Source organism: Maylandia zebra, linkage group LG15 (assembly GCF_041146795.1).
Source record: "Maylandia zebra isolate NMK-2024a linkage group LG15, Mzebra_GT3a, whole genome shotgun sequence".
Taxonomy (NCBI): domain Eukaryota; kingdom Metazoa; phylum Chordata; class Actinopteri; order Cichliformes; family Cichlidae; genus Maylandia; species Maylandia zebra.
The window spans coordinates 19,461,916-19,481,123 of NC_135181.1; the positions used below are offsets into that span (position 1 = coordinate 19,461,916).

The 19,208-nt window shown below is 43.4% G+C and overlaps 2 protein-coding genes across 3 annotated transcripts in view; one reads left to right on the forward strand and one right to left on the reverse strand.

Annotated features, from left to right (window-relative positions):
• Positions 1 to 19,208, forward strand: part of LOC101482519 (exostosin-1) — a 374,234-nt gene that overhangs the window by 187,673 nt on the left and 167,353 nt on the right. The window lies entirely within an intron of this gene.
• LOC106674938 (uncharacterized) lies at positions 16,664 to 18,516 on the reverse strand. The gene is made up of 4 exons (XM_014408475.3): positions 18,449 to 18,516; positions 18,247 to 18,347; positions 17,339 to 17,357; positions 16,664 to 17,247 (listed from the first exon to the last, which is right to left on the reverse strand). The coding sequence occupies exons 1-4, from the start codon at positions 18,457 to 18,459 to the stop codon at positions 17,094 to 17,096; spliced, it is 285 nt and encodes a 94-aa protein (XP_014263961.3). The 5' UTR covers positions 18,460 to 18,516; the 3' UTR covers positions 16,664 to 17,093.

Consider the following 19,208-nt stretch of genomic DNA (forward strand, 5'->3'; position numbering starts at 1 on the left):
GTTGGGGATTTTAATCAGCCCTGTTCCAGCTGGGGTGCCTTCTCAGGACCCTTCAGTTTCCCCTGGTGCCTCTGCTGATCTAGCTTCTCCAGAGAGAACTGATGAGCAAGCGCTGCCTGCTACACCTCCGGGTGCCCAAGTTAACTCTGATGCGGCTCCCCAAACTCTGCCTCGCTTTAAGCCTTTCACTCCAGAATCCCAATCATCTAGCAGTGATGCAAAGCTTAAGGTTCGCTTACTGCGTTTACAGTTGGAGGCACAAGAGAAGGATAAGGTGCGTAAAGCGGATTATGATCTCCGGCTGGAGGTCCGTAGGCTGGAGATAGAAGCTGAAAAGGAAGTCAGGTTAAAGCAGCTTGAAGTAGAAGCACTGAGGGTGTCATCAGGACAGAAAACAGATGCCACTAAAGAAATCCCGAAAGTCTCCCTGGAAAGTTTTAACGTTAGCAAACATATTGCCCTAGTACCTACCTTTCGTGAGACTGAGGTAGATTCGTACTTTAACGCTTTTGAAAAGGTGGCTACTGCTCTGAAATGGCCAAGAGACATGTGGCCCATATTACTTCAGTGTAAATTAGTGGGCAAAGCTCAGGAGGTAGTAGCTTCACTTTCGCTAGAGCAAAGCATGAAATACGACGTGTTGAAGGAAACAATTGTACGTGCCTACGAACTGGTACCTGAGGCCTACAGGCAGAAATTTAGGAACCATAAGAAGTCCAGCAGTCAAACATATGTGGAGTTTGCACATGAAAAAGGGGCTCTTTTTGATAAATGGTGCGCTGCTAACGGAGTTGGGGATGAGTATGAGTCGCTGCGTGAGTTAATGCTACTGGAGGATTTTAAAAATTCATTACCTGAGAGGCTCATAATGTTCTTAAACGAACAGAAGGTGACGTCCATGTCCAAAGCAGCTGTGTTGGCCGATGAGTTTGTGTTAACTCATAAGAATGTTTTTACCCCTGTTTCCCATCCAGATAGGCCCACAGCCATGCGCTCAGCACGGCTTGAGTCTAGTTGCTCTGCTGCGAGGCCAGTGAGGCCAATGAGGGGGCCCTCGCCTTCCCACGGTGAGCGTGAATGCTTTTATTGCCACAAGAGGGGTCATCTCATCGCAGAATGTCAGGCATTAAAGCGTAAACAGCAACTATCCTCACAACCAAAAGGGGTGGGATTGATTAAAGCCACAGAGACTGGGAGGGCATTTCAACCAAACACTAACCACCCTGACCCCTGTTTCAAACCATTCATTCTAGAGGGAGTGGTTTCGCTGACTGGGAATCCAAATGATCAACAACCAGTAAAAATACTGAGAGATACAGGGGCCTCTCAGTCCATCATTAGAGAAAACGTCTTACCGTTTTCTGAGGAGTCATTTTGCCAGTCCAGTGTTATTGTCCAGGGAGTAGAACTCGGATTTGTATCTGCCCCTTTGCACACTATTCACATTCAGTCTTCATTAGTCAGCGGAGTTGTTAAAGTGGCTATTCGTTCTGCGTTGCCCATACCAGGCATTGACTTCATCCTAGGTAATGACCTTGCTGGAGGCAAGGTCATACCCATTCCTGAAGTGTTAGACAGACCCGAGCTGAGCCGGGATTCTGACTCAGCCCAAGACCAGCCTGCCATCTTTCCAGCTTGTGTAGTTACGAGGGCCCAGACAAAAAAGTATGGTCCTGACTTGGCCGATTCCTTCATGAGGTCAGATCCCGTTGGTGATGTGATTAACTTTACCTCTGGATCTAAGGTTCAGGCCACAGTTCCACCTGCTGACAAAACACAACCAGTTCTGGATTTGCCAGTCTCCCGAGAGGAGTTCATTATTGCACAGAAAAATGATGTAACCCTGTCCAAGTGTCATTCCTCCACTCTCAGTCAACAGGATGCCAAAGGGAAAAAGCTGGCTTACTTCTCTGACAAAGGTCTTCTGATGCGCAGATGGACAAGTGAGGTCTCGGAAGACGCTGACTGGTCTGCAGTATATCAGGTGGTGGTACCTACTGCTTATCGTACCCAGGTACTGTCCTTAGCACATGACCATCCATGGTCAGGACATTTGGGGGTTAATAAAACATACACCAGAATTCTGAAACATTTCTTCTGGCCCGGACTGAAATCTGATGTTGTTCAATACTGCCGTACTTGCCATGTATGCCAAATGACCGGCAAGCCAAACCAAGTAATCCCCCCCGCTCCTCTCTGTCCTATCCCAGTAGTAGAGGAGCCATTTCAAAAAGTGATTGTTGACTGTGTGGGGCCTCTATCTAAAGCTAAAACTGGAAACCAGTTTCTGTTGACGATCATGTGCGTTTCGACCAGGTTTCCCGAGGCAATCCCACTACGGAGAATAACAGCTCAGATTGTTGTCAAAGCACTGTTGAGATTCTTTTCAACCTTTGGTCTGCCTAAGGTTGTGCAAACAGACCAAGGCACTAACTTTAAGTCTAGAGTGTTTGCCCAAGCCCTGAAAACATTAGGCATTGAACACATAACCTCGAGTTCTTACCATCCTGAAAGTCAGGGGGCACTAGAGAGGTTTCATCAGACTTTGAAGTCTATGTTAAGGAAACACTGTTATAGTTCCCAACGAGACTGGGATGAAAGTGTTCCACTTGTTTTATTTGCCTGTCGGGAAGCAACCCAAGAATCTCTGGGCTTTAGTCCCAGTGAGCTTGTGTTTGGGCGTGAGATGAGGGGTCCTTTGAAGGTTTTTAAAGAGAGGCTGGCTACACCGGTTGACAACACCAAAAGCCTTCCAGAGTACGTCAAGACACTGAATGACAGGTTGAAGAGGGCTTATTCCTTAACCAGGAACGTATTAGCCACGTCACAAGCGAAAATGAAGAGACACTTTGATCAGCGGGCTGTTGACCGTTCATTTCTGCCAGGTGACAGAGTGCTCCTTCTCCTTCCGGTGCCCGGCTCCTCTCTCTCCGTTAGGTTCTCTGGTCCTTATGTTGTAGAGAGAAAACTCAGCAAGACTAACTACATTATTCAGACCCCGGATCGCAGACGTCTCACTCGGGTGTGTCATGTCAACATGATGAAGCTGTACAACTCTCGTGAACCTTCAGCTGTGCCATCTGTGGTCCAAGAGCAAGTGGTTACGTCTCCGATGGCTTCGGTGACCAAGGTGGAGATTACTCCAGATGAAGATGGGTTGGTGTTACGAGGTGCTGAGCCTCAAAGTGCTCGACTAGGTAATTCTGTGATATTGTCAACCCTAACACAATACCTGTCCCACCTTCCTGCTGAATAGAGCAATGATATTATAACACTCATATCGGGATTCCCATCTCTGTTCAGTGATATCCCGTCTCAAACCACTGTCATAAAACATGATGTGGTGCTCACTAACCCTACACCAATCAAACAGCGCGCTTATCGGGTTAGTCCTGCAAAGAGGGAAATCATAAAACAGGAAGTTGAGTATCTTCTTCAGAATGGATTTGCAGTGCCAAGCTCCAGCTCTTGGAGTTCACCATGTCTCTTAGACACTAAGTCAGATGGAAGCCCAAGATTCTGTACAGACTTCCGAAAGGTGAACTCTGTCACTGTACCCGATGCACATCCCTTACCCCTTATCGATGACTGCATTGATGAAATAGGGCCTGCAAAATACATCACTAAACTCGATATGTTAAAAGGGTATTGGCAAGTGCCTTTGACACAGCAAGCATCTGAGATTTCAGCTTTTGTCACCCCTGACCACTTCCTGCAGTATACGGTTATGCCTTTTGGCATGTGCAATGCCCCTGCAACGTTTCAGAGACTGGTTAACAAACTGTTGGGAAACATCCCTAACTGCCGAGCATACTTAGATGACATTGTTGTGTATAGCAGTGACTGGTCCACCCACATAGCTACATTAAAAGAAGTCTTCATTAGCCTAGACAGTGCGTCTCTCACTTTGAACCTTGCCAAATGTGATTTCGCTAGAGGCAGTGTCCTCTACCTTGGCCAGCAAGTTGGTCTAGGGCAAGTGCGCCCTGCAGATGCCAAAGTCATTGCGATTAGGGAGTTCCCCCAACCAACCACCAGGAGAGAACTGCGGCGGTTCCTTGGGATGATAGGATATTACCGACGGTTTTGTAAAAATTTCTCTTCTGTTGCTGCCCCTCTCACTGATTTAACCAGCCCCTCAAAGCCGTTTATTTGGTCTGGGAGTTGTCAGCAGGCTTTCGAAAGCCTTAAGGGCTTACTTTGTTGCACCCCTGTTTTGTCTGCTCCTAACTTCTCTTTACCATTCAAACTGGAAATAGATGCCAGCGCAGTTGGGGCGGGAGCGGTGCTTCTCCAGGAGGATACCCAGGGCATTGACCATCCTGTGAGTTACTTCTCTCGGAAGTTTGACAAACACCAGCTCAGGTATTCTACCATTGAAAAGGAGACCCTTGCTTTGTTGTGGGCCTTGCAACATTTTGAAGTCTATACAGAGTCAGGTCAGAGGTCAGTCCAAGTATTCACAGATCACAACCCTTTAGTTTTCCTCTCCAAGATGTATAATCACAACCAGCGGCTTATGCGTTGGTCACTGATTATTCAGAATTATACCCTCACAATCCATCACAAAAAAGGTTCAGAAAACATTGTAGCAGACGCACTCTCCCGTGCTGTTTAGAGAGGTCACCAAACCCTAAGTTTGGTTTTTGAAGGGTGAGAGTGTTACGTGCCAAGGGGTGTGGCTTTGCTTTTGTACGCTGTTTTGTGTTCTATTCATCTTTCAGGCATCAGGCCTCCTCTGATTGGCCAGTTCGAAGTTGATTGGCAGGGGTCTATTGGCTGGACTGGGCTCAGTTGGCCAATCACACTCCAAGGAACACTACAAATGAGCCGCTCCCTGGCCAGCTGGGGGCTGCTGGCTTCTGCTTTGACAAACATTTGCGAACAAGCATCTTTATGTTGTGTGTGGTGGGAGGCTGGACAGGTAAGCCGGGGTACCCTATACACTGGTTGTAGATTTTACTCTGTTAGTCACACTAGGTTATGCGGTTGATGCCACCCTTGTATGTTTTCACTGACTTTTATCGAGTAGCTAGGTAGGCCTTTTGTTTTGCATTTTTCTTTCAGTTAAGCTAGGCCCTGGAAGCTACTGACCTCTTTTTGTTTTATTACTTTCTTTGATTTGGATCAACCGCCCAGTCCTCCTCCCCCACCTCTTTACTGTTGTTAAATTTGACTATCCAGGCAAGCGCCCAATAAATCCTGCCTGATACTTAACTGTTCTGTGGTCTTCCTCCTTCATTGATTGTGGTTGTCCAGTGTTGCTGTCTCCTTCCTACCTTTGCCTCCGCCATGGTGGGGGGGGACGTAACAGTCAGGCTCTGGTGGGGGAGCTGGCTCAGCGTGTCCATTTTTGAAAATATCCTCCATGAAATCTATGAAATGATGTTTCATCTCCGGTTTCCTATTCAAGGTACGGCGAAGTGACATCAGTCGGCTGAGGGCTTGCTCTCGATTATTTGGTAAACGTGGTCTTGGACTACGAAATGGCAGGGGAGCCACCCAGCTGTTGGAATCATCTTTCTTGAACTCCTTGTTCATGATCTGGAGGAAGATTTCATCTTCGATGGAGGGTGCCAGCTTATCATCCTCTTTTGAATGGCTGAAGACCAGCTCACCTAAGCTTGGCTGACTGGAAGTCAGTGTGTCAGGGGATATTAGCTGTTCCTCTATGAACTTTTCTTTGCAGATGATCCTGTTCTCACAAGGCTTGAAGTAGCTTGGTCGTCCATTTTCAAGGACATTGGTCTTGAATGTGTTGACAGTCGGCCGGTGAGCCTCACCGAGACAGACGTCACCGACTATTACCCAACCTAGATCCACTTGTTGGGCATAAGGTTCGTTGTGACGGCCGTTACGCTGACTGCGCACTTTGTGAACTCGGATGATGTCCCTCCCAAGTAACAAAAGTATCTCAGCTGATGCATCAAGAGGAGGGATCCTGTCAGCAATACACTTGAGATGCTTGTGGCTTTGGGCAGCTTCTGGAGTAGGGATTTCGTCCCTATTATTGGGAATCAGGTTGCACTCAATAAGAGTCGGCAATGATAAGTGCAACTGTCCATCAGCTGACTCCACCATAAATCCAGAGGCCCTTCTTCCAGCAGTCTCGGTGATTCCTGAGCATGTTTTGAGGGTATAGGGGGAAGCCTCACCCTGGATGTCAAACATGTCAAAGAATGCTGATCTGGCTAGCGACACATTGCTTTGGTCATCCAGCATCACGTATGTCCTCACCTTTTGGTCTGGGAGACCCTTGGGATACCAGACAGATTTTGGAACATGATTTACCTTTAAGACCCTCACCACACACGGCTGTGCATGAAGAGGCTGCTATGTCAGTGACACACTCGGTAGGCTCCCCACCATGCTCTGCAGAAGGTGGTCTGGAACTTGGAGCCCAAGGTGCCGGTCCAGGATGGAGTGCTGCAATGTGCCGGTCGCTGTCACACTCAGAGCAGTGGATGTCAGCTTTACACTCTTTAGCTTGGTGAGTTGCTGAAGCACAACATTTAAAACATATGGAATGCTCCACCAGGAAGCGTCTTCGCTCTGCAAGTGATCTTTCTCGAAAGCCTCGGCATTTCCTGAGGGAGTGAGGTTTCTTGTGGAGAGGACACTCTCTGTCTAGATCAACGGTGAGTCCTTTGGAGGACTGAGAGGTGGGGGGGTTTCCTACCTCAGTTTTACTTACGGATAAAGGAGGTTTGGATTTCCATTGTTTGGAGAAGGATCCGTCACCTTTGAACACAGCTGAACCGAAGTTAGCAAAAGCAAAGCTAGGATCATTTCTCATCTCTGCATGGTTATACACGAAGTCCACAAAAAATGAGAAAGGGGGATATGGAACTTGGTGCTCCCTCTTATAGCGAGACCCCTGAGTTATCCACTGTTCTTGGACATTGTGGGGCAGTTTCTCCGCTATAGGGTTTATTCCCCTTGCAGTGTCTAGGAAGCTGAGCCCTGGCAAATATCCCTCTTGCTTAGCAGCTTCGATCTCTAGGAGCAGGTCTCCGAGTTCTTGAAGCTTCTGGTGATCTCTATTTGAAAGCTTTGGGAAGTGGTTCAATCTATCGAAGAGAGAAGCTTCAATGGCCTCTGGAGAGCCATAACACTTGTCCAGCCTTCGCCAAAGCATGTTCAAACCCATGAATGGATTGTTGACATAAACTGCCCTTATCCTCTTGGCGTGGTGTAGCGACTCCCCACCAAGCCACTTAATGGGCAGGTCCAGTTCTTCACTAGGTTTGAGGCTAAGTCCCTCCACAGCGTTAACAAAGCTAGATTTCCATGACAGATAACTAGCAGGCTGGTTATCAAACACTTTTAGTCCAGCTGTGACAAGGTCTCGACGCGCCAGATATACAGCTAACTCAGATACACCTTGAGCCTCCAGTGGTGAGCGGGGTGGAAGTTGGTTTGTTGAGTCTGTGCAGCGATGTGTGTGCATGGAGGGGACATCTCTATCTGTGTTAAAAGACAGAGGGTCAGGGCGATTCTTTCTCTGGTTGCCTGGGTGCAGGCCTTCAGCCGAGCAAGCAGAAGGATACGGCTGTTGTGTGTCACGACTGATGCGATGAACTTTGATATCTGGGAGGTGTCTGTGTTGTGGTACAGAAGCAGCAGCCTGTGTTTCTTTCTCATTTTGAGCTAAAGCATAACTCTGCCCTGAAGAGAAATGTGCTTGGATGAACTCACCAGTTCGCTGTAATGACTGCTTCGTTGCTTGAGCATGACTGGCTTTACTCCCAAGGTCACAGTTGTCTAAATCTGCAGCAGCCTCAAACACTTGAGCCTCTGCTTCACACTCTTCTTTTAGTGCATTCAATGTAGCCTCTATGCGTGCTTTCTCCACTTGCATGTCTATTTGACGTTTGGCATAGGCTGCTCGCGTGCGTGCAGCTTCCGCCTTGGCACGAGCTTTAGCAGCAGCGGCACTAGCTGAAGATTTATTTGAACTTTGCTTGGAAAATGCAGCTGAGGCAGCACACTCTGACCTAACCTCCAGGCTCTGAATATCGGCGTCAATAGGGTTTGAGCTGGACATTGTTTAATACAGGCAGGTGAATGGGTCTTCAAATCCCGTAAAAAGATACAGAAGAAGCGAACGTAGCCTCTTTGATGTTTTTCTTCTACTTACTTACTGGTTACTGGTGGCGAAGAAATAGGCTGCCGAGATTCCTTCAAAGCTTGATGTGATGGGCCATCTTTTCACTGTTCTGTCCTCACTAAGCGTTGTCCTCAGCTGTAGACTCAGCTATACAGACAGCTAAACACTCTCCTAATCAAAATCCAGGGAACAGGCCAATGTGTTGAGTTGGATGATTTAATAAGGAAAAAGTGTGAAACTGTTGACAAAACCAGAAATAAACCAATAAAAAAGTTGCCTCAATATACAGTATAACAAACACATATTCAAAAATATGAGCACAATATTTATCTGCTTAGTGAGTGCCCGAATAAAACATCAAATGAAATCACACTCATGATCAAAACGTTAAAGAAACCACATGACATATGAGCTAGCTTAACCTTACTAGCTTAGGTTATACATGCATTCAAATTAAATTCTAACTACAAACTATATCACGCCTTCACAACAAATAATAATGCACACAAGTTGTCTCAGTGATAACAAACAATATTACTCACAGATGATGCCGTTTATCAACTTGTGAAGGCATGGATGGCAACAGATTAACGGAGGTGAAACTGCCTCTGGCTAGATCTTACAGAGTAAAAAAAAACACACACAAACAACCACTAGAGGGCAAACTGCTGCAGAACAGAAAATACCTAATGCCAGCATAGATCTGCTACCAGTAACGGTAAGCTGAAGATATGTCATGCAACGACCAGCGAACTTCGTAACACACTTTCAACATTGCATGTTGACTAAATTCATTGTTAATTATACTTCATGTAGTATTTAACCTAATAAGTTTTTTTTCTTTTTCTTATTCAAGCACTAGTATTTTTCCACTGCGTTTTCCCCCTCCATTATTGTTGTTGCATTTTCACCATTTTGTCTTTAACACAGCAGCTTCACTGCAGAGTTGTTTCTTGTCATGCCAGTTGTCTAAGTTTATTTTACAGTCAGTGTTCTTAAACCCAACCTATTAAATTCACCAGTTACTATGTTGTGTTGTTATTAGGCATTTTTGCTTTTTACATATGAGCTGCAGAAGGAGATTTTTTAAAATCAAGACACTCTTTTAGGAGCTCTTCTAGCCCCTCTCGGTAATCTTCCAAGAAAATAATGACATGTTTTTATTAGGGCAGTGTTTCTTCCTTGAGCCATCAGAATGAAGCATTTTCAGAGCCTTTTTCTGATTTGGTTGAAGAAAGAACTAAATAGGATGGTATTTATGTAACACTTACCTATTCTTTGTGAGCATTCAAAGCACTTTTTACACTGGAAGCCATATTCACACACATACACACACAAACACACAATTATACAGTATAAAACATAGAATATAGTTTTTATCAAGTGAAACCTAAAAACGAGTATCAATTTAAAACCTACCAAAGTAGTGATCTCTCCCCTCCCCAAGTGGCTTACTTGTTTGGATCTATCCTTTAAATTTCGGCCATCTTGTGGCTGCATTTTTTTTGTCTCTCAAAGCATACTTAAGCCACTGATTGAGTGTGCCTGTTTCCAGTTTACAATGGCATGAGTTTGCTAAGGTTATTCTAGTTATTTGTGCATGGTCGTAGTCAATGAACCTCAGATCTTTGATGGGCAACTAATAAGAGACCAATTTGTAAAAGAGAGTTTGCTTTCACTGCTTTGAGATCAATCATGTTATCAATGTTTGGTGGAAATAGAATAAGCATTAAGTAAAACCAGTCCTCTCTAATATATCACCTTAACACAGCGGTCCCCAACCTTTTTTGAGCCACGGACCGGTTTATGCCTGACAATATTTTCACGGACCGGCTTTTAAGGTGTCGCGGATAAATACAACAAAATAAAACTAGTACCAGTACCGAAAAAAAGAAGATTTATTCATAAAAGACCCAGGAAAACAGAGTTAACGATAAAAACGATAACAAAATAACGCTAAAAACCAATAAAACCCCTGAAAACCATACATTTCACACCCGAGCCTCAACTCTCGCAGCCTGGCACCAAACGACTCACGGACCGGTATCGGTCCGTGGCCCGGGGGTTGAGGACCGCTGCCTTAACAGATAAACTCCAGGGCCCGTATCCCTAAAGAATCTTTGTGCAAAAAGTGGCTCCTAGCGGCCAAATTCTAAGAAAATTCTCAGAGTCATGACGTTTTCTTAGAATTTCCCCTAAAAGTGACATGACAATCCCAGTTAATATAAAAGCTATTCCTCAAGATTCCTAGCGCTTAAAAGGGCTCCTAAGGCGAGATCTGCTAAGAGCAGGGAAGAGGACTTTTAGTGGCTTAGGAGTTCCCCTAAGCAGCTGCACAAAATGGCCAACAGAAGAGGCAGGAGAGATGTCCTGCAAACACTGGATGTCAGGGAATTATTGAGATGCTACAGATTGGATCGTGCAGGAATCATGTTTGTGGTGGATCTCCTTAGAGATGCAATTACTTCACCAACTCGACGCCACAACGCTATTACACCGGAGACGAAAGTAATCACAACCCCGAGGTATTTGGCAACCGGGAAAATGCAACAATGCCAGCAGTGATGACTTGGGTCTGCAATCACAGACATTGCTAAAAGCTGAGCCGTGTTACCCTCGTTAAGACCACACTGGACTTGTAACTTTGTGATTTCTACTTCATTAAGGACAGCCTCTTGAGATAGGCCATCTTGTTTTCAACGGGGTCCATATGGGAGTGAAAGTACAAAATATGCCAGCTAGGATATTAATATGAGCAAATAAGACACGAATCATTATTTGAACAGGGTGTAATGAGTTTAAGTTTTCACATATTTTAGATTCTAATGGCTATAACCCCTACAGCTTACTATTCATTTTCCAGATATTTTCTTGAATGTGAAATATTATTTACAATTACAGTCAGCATAAGATTAGAGTGTATAATATGTTTATTGATTTGAGGGTACATCCTTTGCTCATTATCACCAAAAGCTCATTTCCATCAAACTTGTAGGATCAACCAATCACGGCTTTTGAAATGATGACTCATACCTAGCAACGGGGTCAACCACACCTCCTCACTAAGATAGGATTTTCCATCCATTCCTTGCTCAGAGTTCACTGAAAATGTTCTGGAATCACTTCTAAGCTAAAACTCCTGGCAAGGAATTTTTAGGTTAAGTTAGGAGCTCTCTGAGAGGATTCTCAGAATCTTTAGGGATACGGGCCCTGATTTCTAACGAGCTTAGAGAAAGATGTAAAGGAACTGGAATGAAAATTGAAGACGTTTTCAATAACTCATAAACGGCTATGATATGCTGCTAATACTCTTTAAACCCCTGTAGATATTGGCAGTTCAGTATGTTGTTCAGTGCTCCAGCCTTTAATTTAGCTATGATTTTTTTTTTTTAGTAATATACTGTATTTTAGCACACTTTTTGAAAACAGTGTAGGCCTGTATTTCTGTTTTTCATTGCTTGTGACTGAATAACTGAACTTACAGCTTGAGCCTCAAGAACTAGTGATGTGCTATACCACTGATTTCCTTTCCGATCCGATACCAACTAAAATTCAGGGTGGTATCGACGATACTGATCCGATACCGATACTTTGTACAAAAACTTAATGTTTCATTGTATTTCATAATACAATATATTATTGTATTATTTTAATTGTAATAATAATATAATAATAGAGCTTTATAATGATTAAAGGACATTAGACTACTTGTTCTTATTGCTAATAATGCAGAATATTCATATAGAAATAACAAAAACCTGAAGTTGTGCGCTATTTGAGCATGTTGCCTGCCTGCAGCACTAAAGGACTCCGCTAGAGACGTCTGTCTTGCCCTAGCAGCACCTGTCCCTCGCCTCCTCTTCAGTTCGCCTCAACATAAGTTCATCATATTCTGTGATATGATTTACCCTGAGGTGTTTGATGAGGTCAGTGGTGTTGCCACAACACCTCACTGTCTTGCCACATATTGCAAACCGCGTCTTGGCTGTTTGTGGAGGTAAAATCCGTCCACACATGACTCCGTTTCCGCTCAGCCATTGTTGTGAGTGCGCACGCCAGGGGCTGCGACACATTTATACAGCCATGTTTCGCATATGACTATGAAAGGAGTAGTCATATGTCTAAATTGGAAGTATGTCTATGAAGGTTCTCAGTCATCCAGGTCATCGTAGTCTAAGGAGCTTGGAAAGAATTGTTTCCATGAAGCACTTGCTGGTGTCTAGTCAAAGGAGTTTTCAAAGAAAAGTGTCTAGACTTCTTTAAGTTGCTTGAAGACGTTTCACCTCTCATCCGAGAAGCTTCTTCAGTTCTAAGGGTCAAATGGTGGAGAGTCCCAGATTTAAACCCAGTGGGAGTTTCCCCCCAAAGAGGGACAAAGGACACCCTGATGATCCTCTACCTAATCACATGAGCAGAGGTGTGAAAATGGGTGTGGGTCACTCCTCTTTCAAACCATCTGTCCTCTCTGTCCATGTGAACATTGGCATCCTCGAAAGAGTGACCTTTGTCCTCCAGATGCAGATGAACTGCTTAGTCTTGTCCTGTGGAGGTGGCTCTTCTATGTTGTGCCATGCGCTTGTGAAGTGGCTGTTTGGTCTCTCCAATGTAGAGGTCTGGGCATTCCTTGCTACACTGTACAGCATACACCACATTGTTAAGTTTGTGTTTTGGAGTTTTGTCTTTCGAGTGAACCAGTTTTGTCTGAGTATGTTGCTGGGTCTGAAGTACACTGGGATGTCGTGCTTGGAGAAAACTCTCCTGAGTTTCTCTGATACACCGGCTACATAGGGGATGACAATGTTGTTGCGGCTGTCTTTCTTATCCTCCCTCGCTGGTGTCTGGCCTTCTTTTCTGTGCATCTTTGCTGACTTTATAAATGCCCAATTAGGATAGCCGCATGTTTTAAGTGCTTCCTTTACATGTGTGTGTTCCTTCTTTTTCCCTTCAGGCTTAGAGGGAACATTTTCTGCCCGGTGGTGTAGGGTCCTAATTACTCCAAGTTTGTCTTCCAGAGGGTGATGGGAGTCAAGGAGGAGGTAATGGTCTGTGTGTGGGGGCTTCCGGTAAACTTCATTGTTGAGGTTGCAATTCTCTTCAATGTGCACAGCGCAGTCCAGGAAAGGCAAACAGTCATCCTTTGTGTCTTCCCTGGTGAACTTGATGTTTTTATCCATGGCGTTAATGTGCGCAGTGAAGGATTCCACTTCTTGTGTTTTGATTTTGACCCAGGTTTTGTCTACATATCTGTACCAGTGGCTGGGTACTGTTTTACCCCGGTTCTTTTTATTCCTCGAGCATCCAGAGACTGCACCGGAGCTCAGTAGTTATTTTCACAAAACCTTTATTCGTCTTTACTCATCTTTTACTCATCTTCATTTAAGCATGCATCTTCTAGAAGTGAAGACGAGGCTGGTGTGTCCCTCTCCAAAAAATCTTCACCGCTTTGTTCGTTACAGCCAGCTTTATAGAGGCGTCCCCATCATAAAACCCCCTACGGTGTGCTGCAAACTCTGTGTCTGTATCTATGTCCACGAGCACATGAATGCCTACATGTGCGCGTTCCCGCGTGTCTATGTGAGTGCTCGTGTGTGACTGTGTACGCATACCTGTGTGTATGTGTGAGTGCACATGAGTGAGTGTGCGTGTGGATGTGTGTGCGTGTGCGTGACAGTTAAAGCACTGTGGGTGTAGGTGACTCCCTAGGTCATAAAACCCATCTCCCTTCCAGACCACAGTTATCCAGTTACAAATGTTGAGACCCCCACCCAAACATTCTCTGGGAAATTTCCACTCAGCATTAACTGCTCTCTGTTTTACTTTCACATTTCAAGTGGGGGAGGGGTCTCCTACAATCTACTCCTAAGTTCACGACACAGTGAGTCCTTTATTATATTGAGGGCAGTGTCTCTACAATAGTTCTACATTCTATGTTAACACATTTCTAAACTCTAAAATAAGCTAAACACTCCTACAGTACTCTCCCTTTAAAAGAGCCAAGAGCCTTTCTTTCCACTTCTTCCATGTAAAGGTTGGGCAGCCATGTTTTTGTCTGTAGAAGCCCTCGTTGTATTTGAAATATGTAGTGGTGAAGCAGAGGTCTAACAGTGTGCAAATCTGATCGGGTGTGAAGTTGGTCCTGTCTTCCAAGGAGCTGTCTTCTTGTAGTCGTTTTCTGATAGTCTCCACTGCCTCTGTGGTGCGTATGCAAGTGAAGAGGGAGACTACATCAAAGGACACCATGGTTTCATCTGGATCTAGGGTAAGTTTCTGGACCTTGTCGGTGAAGTTCTTGATGTGATGTGGGGTGTTCCCCACAAGAGGTGCCAGGATGGTAGCAAGGTGTTTCGAAATGTTGTAAGTGGCTGAGTTTATGCTACTGACAATGGGTCTGAGTGGGACACGCCCCCCCAAGTGGTACCCCAGATACTGTACCTCCCTCCGTCCAGCCTCACACTTCTTCAGGTTGGCCTTGAGCCCCACCTTCCTCAGAGACTCCAAGACAGCAGCCACCCGCTGCACATACTCCACCCAGGTGTTACTATGGATGATGATATCGTCCAGGTAGACAGCAGCATATGCAGCATTCGGACACAGTACCGGTCCATGAGCGTCTGGAAAGTGGCTGGGCTCCAAACAAGCCGACGGAACTGTGACGAATTGGTACAAACTGTACGGAGTGGAGAAGGCCAGTTTTTTCCTTGGGCTATGCAGACAGGGGGATCTGCTAGTAGCCCTTGGTTAAAACCAATGTAGCAGTGCCTAACCGGTACAGGAGCTCGTCGACCTGGAGCATGGGATAAGCATCAAACTGTGGCACGTGTGACAGAACAATTCATCTTGCAATAGTCGACACAGAACCGTATAGACCAGTGTTGGGCAAGTTACTTTGAAAAATTAATTAATTATAGTTACTAGTTACTTCTTCAAAAAAGTAACTAAGTTAGTAACTGAGTTACAAGATTCTAAAAGTAATTAATTACTTGAAAAGTAACTATTGCGTTACTTTAAAAAAATGTTTAACATTTTTTCCACGGTATTATTGGCCATTTTTAACAACTTTTGATTTTCCCCCAACATTTCACCTTTAAAAACTATTTACTTTGCTTGTTTGGTATCATCCTTTTCAGCACAACCTAACGTGTCTGAATTTACAGTTATGTTTTCATTTTGACATACTGTATTAACACAATTGATCTAAGCTCTAGCAAGCACTCTCATAAGCCGAGAGTGCTTGCTAGAGCTGTCCTCAGACAGTAAACGTGACGAAACTATTGAGGAAAAAACGCTGCATATTATGCACATATTGTTTATCATGACTCTGGTTTTACGTGGCCTATCAACACAATTTAAAAACTGGTATATATCACCTTGTTGCTTTGTCATCTTGAAGTGGTCATGTGATTGGCTTACCACGACTACTTTATTCTTCCTCAGTCAAACAGCAGCACTCATTGTTTTGCCCCCTTAGCTCCGGGTGTTGTGCCAAAAAGTGATCATCAGGCAGAAAGTGATTGCCGTCCTCGGGAGTGCGCGCAGCTGCTTAAAGCTGTATCACCCCGATAACTTACGTAGACGGCTACTTCCATACAGTACAACTGATGCGGTAAGCTGAAGACAGCTTTAACTGTCTGGTTGTTGAAAAATAGTAACGCGACCGCACCGCATTTTCTTGTTAGTAACAGTAATGGCGTTGTAACGATAGAAGTAGTAATTAGTTACTGAAAAAAGTAATGCCGTTAGTAACGCCGTTACCGTTACTTGTAACGCCGTTACCGTTACTTGTAACGCCGTTATTCCCATCACCGGTATAGACCCGTCTTTTTTCACAACCAAAACTATGGGGCTACACCAAGCGCTGCGTGACTCTTCTGTTACTCCTGTTTTCAGCATTTTGGCCAATTCCCTCTGAACAATTTGCCTCTTATGCTCAGGTAACATGTAGGGCCGTGAACACACAGTCACGCCAGTCACATGGGTATGGGTTTTGTCATACCCATGTGACCGGCCATTGGGTTGTAATGAGCCACCTGGAAAATAATTTCTTCTAGGCATCAACAACTGGGTGTGTCACAACACGATACAATCTGTTCCTAATCAAAAAAAAAATGAGGAAATGTCAGCGCTGCTTCAGGGCAGACCATCTGACCTCAATTCTTATCACCTGGTCAAAGGCTGAGCATAGGGTGTCATCATGAGTGCTGCCCAAGTGTGGCGGCACTGAGCCTCTCATTCAGCAGGAGCAGACAGAGAGTCCATTCCTCCGCAGTCGCCTGTGACACCTCCAGGAAGGCTTTGGGGTTTTGGGGGGAGCATCATCAGCACTGGCAAAGAGCCAGATCGAGTGGTTTTACAAAACCTTGCTTTGAGACCACACCCTGAACCCGCTTTTCCACTCCTCTCGCCCACCACAGAAACATCTTGTTCATAGTATAATTTTTTTTTAAATACAACCTGTAACTGCATGAAGGTCAGAGCAACCATTCAAATTATTTCAATATTTATTCAAACACATGTATCCTTTAAATTAGACAAGGGACAAATGTTTTTGTGCATGAAAATTTATTTTTTGCTTTAGCATTATTAGGTGTGAATGCGGGGGTGAATGTGAGTGGGAATGATTGTCTGTCTCTGTGTGTTAGCCCTGCGACAGACTGGTGACCTGTCCAGGGTGACAGCTCCAGCGACCCTGAAAAGGATAAGGGGAAGCGAATGGATGGATGGATGCTTTAGCATTATAATAAAATGTGTTGCTGAAACAGTAAAGTAGTTCTACACATTACAAGTGTTGCAGAAAATTATTGAACCTTATTGAAAATTTACTCAATACATCTCATTTGTCTCTTTAAATCATCTCATCATGTCATCAATCATTCAGACACATTTTAAAGCCATAGCAGGTCATGTTAATTAGTTTGTTTTTCAGAGGCGCATAAAGCATTCAACTACAGTAAAGAGTTTTAGACTTTCTCTTTCGGGTGGAAGTCTAGTTAAAAACAACTCTCTCTCGTTTGAGCTGCTCTCGGTTAAAGCGTTGGTTCAGCTTTTCCTGTTGCTGAAGTTGTTTCAGTTGCTGTAGTTGTTGCTGCAGTTCCTGCTCTACCTGCAGTTCTCCTCTTTGTCTGCAACGTTGTATTGCGCTGTGGTCAGAGAGAAATGACAATTTAGATCCACATGCAACAAGAGTAGTTGTCAAGCATTTGCAATAATTGTAGAAGCACAAGTTCTTACCGATGGATAGCCTTGCCAGCTGAATAAAAGAAAAAAGAGATGGAAATAATGTAGTATGAATTTGACACAGTATTATACATATAATATTAATGCAGGATGTACAATGCAATTATACCATTCAAAGGGAATGTGCCTGTAGTGTACATCTTACCATACTATAATTCATATAATATAAAACACAGTAATGCAGGATGTATAATGCTGTTACCGTAACTGTAGTGTACAACTTACTTATCCTAAATTAGCTTTGTCTAGAAATGATAATTGAGCTGCGATCATGGTATCTGATACCACGGCCAAAAACCTATTTTTTGCTGATAAAAGACTTTGAGGAAGCTAGCTTATGTTTTTGTGTTAACTGTATTATAGTGAGGAAGTAATGATCACTGGCATTCCTAATTTTAAGTAAACAAAGGTAAAATAAATGAGGCGAGGGTAAGATGTTTTCAATATTAGACAATTTTACAGGTCAACTTTAAATTTTTAAGCCCATAAGCCTCCAGCCAAATCTGACATTAGCTGTTGCTTTTAAATAAAATCAGACACCTCACTTTTTCAGAGAAATTGGTTCTCATCCTCATAAGGTTCCCGTGTAAAAATATGCTATTGTCCAAACTTAAACCTTGGTGTGTTTCTTTCTAAAATTTTAAATGTATTAAATATTTAATGTATATGTATGTGTTTATGGTTATGCATATAGTAAACTTATGATTTACATAGGAAATGCGAGCAAAGAAACTGGTAAACATAGTAGTCCAACATTAAATTAACATTAAACACTGTAATGTTATTACAGTAGTTACACATCTCCATTCGTACATTTTCTACAATTTCTACATAGATGATGATTGTTAGAATACATGAGAACGGGTTACTGTAAAAAAAAATCTAAATATCAACAAGATTACCATGAATAATTCCACCGATAATATGGGAAATAAAGCCTTCCCCAGGTTCAGCCATGAGGACGACCATCGACAGCACAAGGAACAGTATAGTGCACTTCATCCTAGAGATAAGAATCAGAGAAATCCTATTACTTTATTTAAGTTGAATTTAATGGCTCTTTTTGAGTTATCAAGTTTAAGTAGTTTTTTTTAAATTACATACCTTAAATACATACCTTTCTGATTGAGAGGGAATTCAACTGTTGGCTATGGAAAGTAAGTGGTGTAAGGCCTACAAGTAATGATCGCTGTGTGTTTGCACATCTCTTTATATACCAGTTGTTGAATTACTTTATGTGTTGCTTGTGCAATACAGGATGGAAAAAGTAGACTATTACATGGTATTTTGTAATGTACAATGAGCAATTATCTCTGTCAATGAGGTTATGTTTGCATGTGTGTGCGTTTCATTGTTTCTGCCTGTGCGCGGTTGAAAAGTTCAGAATGAATTCTGATACAATTTTGTATGATTGTAGAGTGGTGTTATCTTTGTGTCTTTTATACACCAAGGTCATCAATGTAGTGATTTATTGATGTTCATCTTCTTACGATCAGAATATCCCACTTTTTATTAGCGTCTCTTCATGAAAGAGTTTGCAAGCTCATAGAGTTAGTTACATTTTTTGGTAATTTTGCCAAGAATTTAAAAAAAAGGGAATAAAGTGGAGACTTTCAGCTTCCTTTGACAAAAAAATTTAGATAATTGTTCAGGCATTACCAACATTTTCAAACCCAGTCCCTGATTTCCAGGAGTTAAAAAGTAATTGGAAAACTTACTGACAGATCGATTCACAGCTAGGTGAGATCTGTTCCTTTTTTGTTCAATGGCCAATCAGGCACATAAAATGACTGAAGCTGTGGCACACACCATTTATGATGGTGATCTGATTAAAGAGTTTTTTGAATAATCATTTGAAATATCC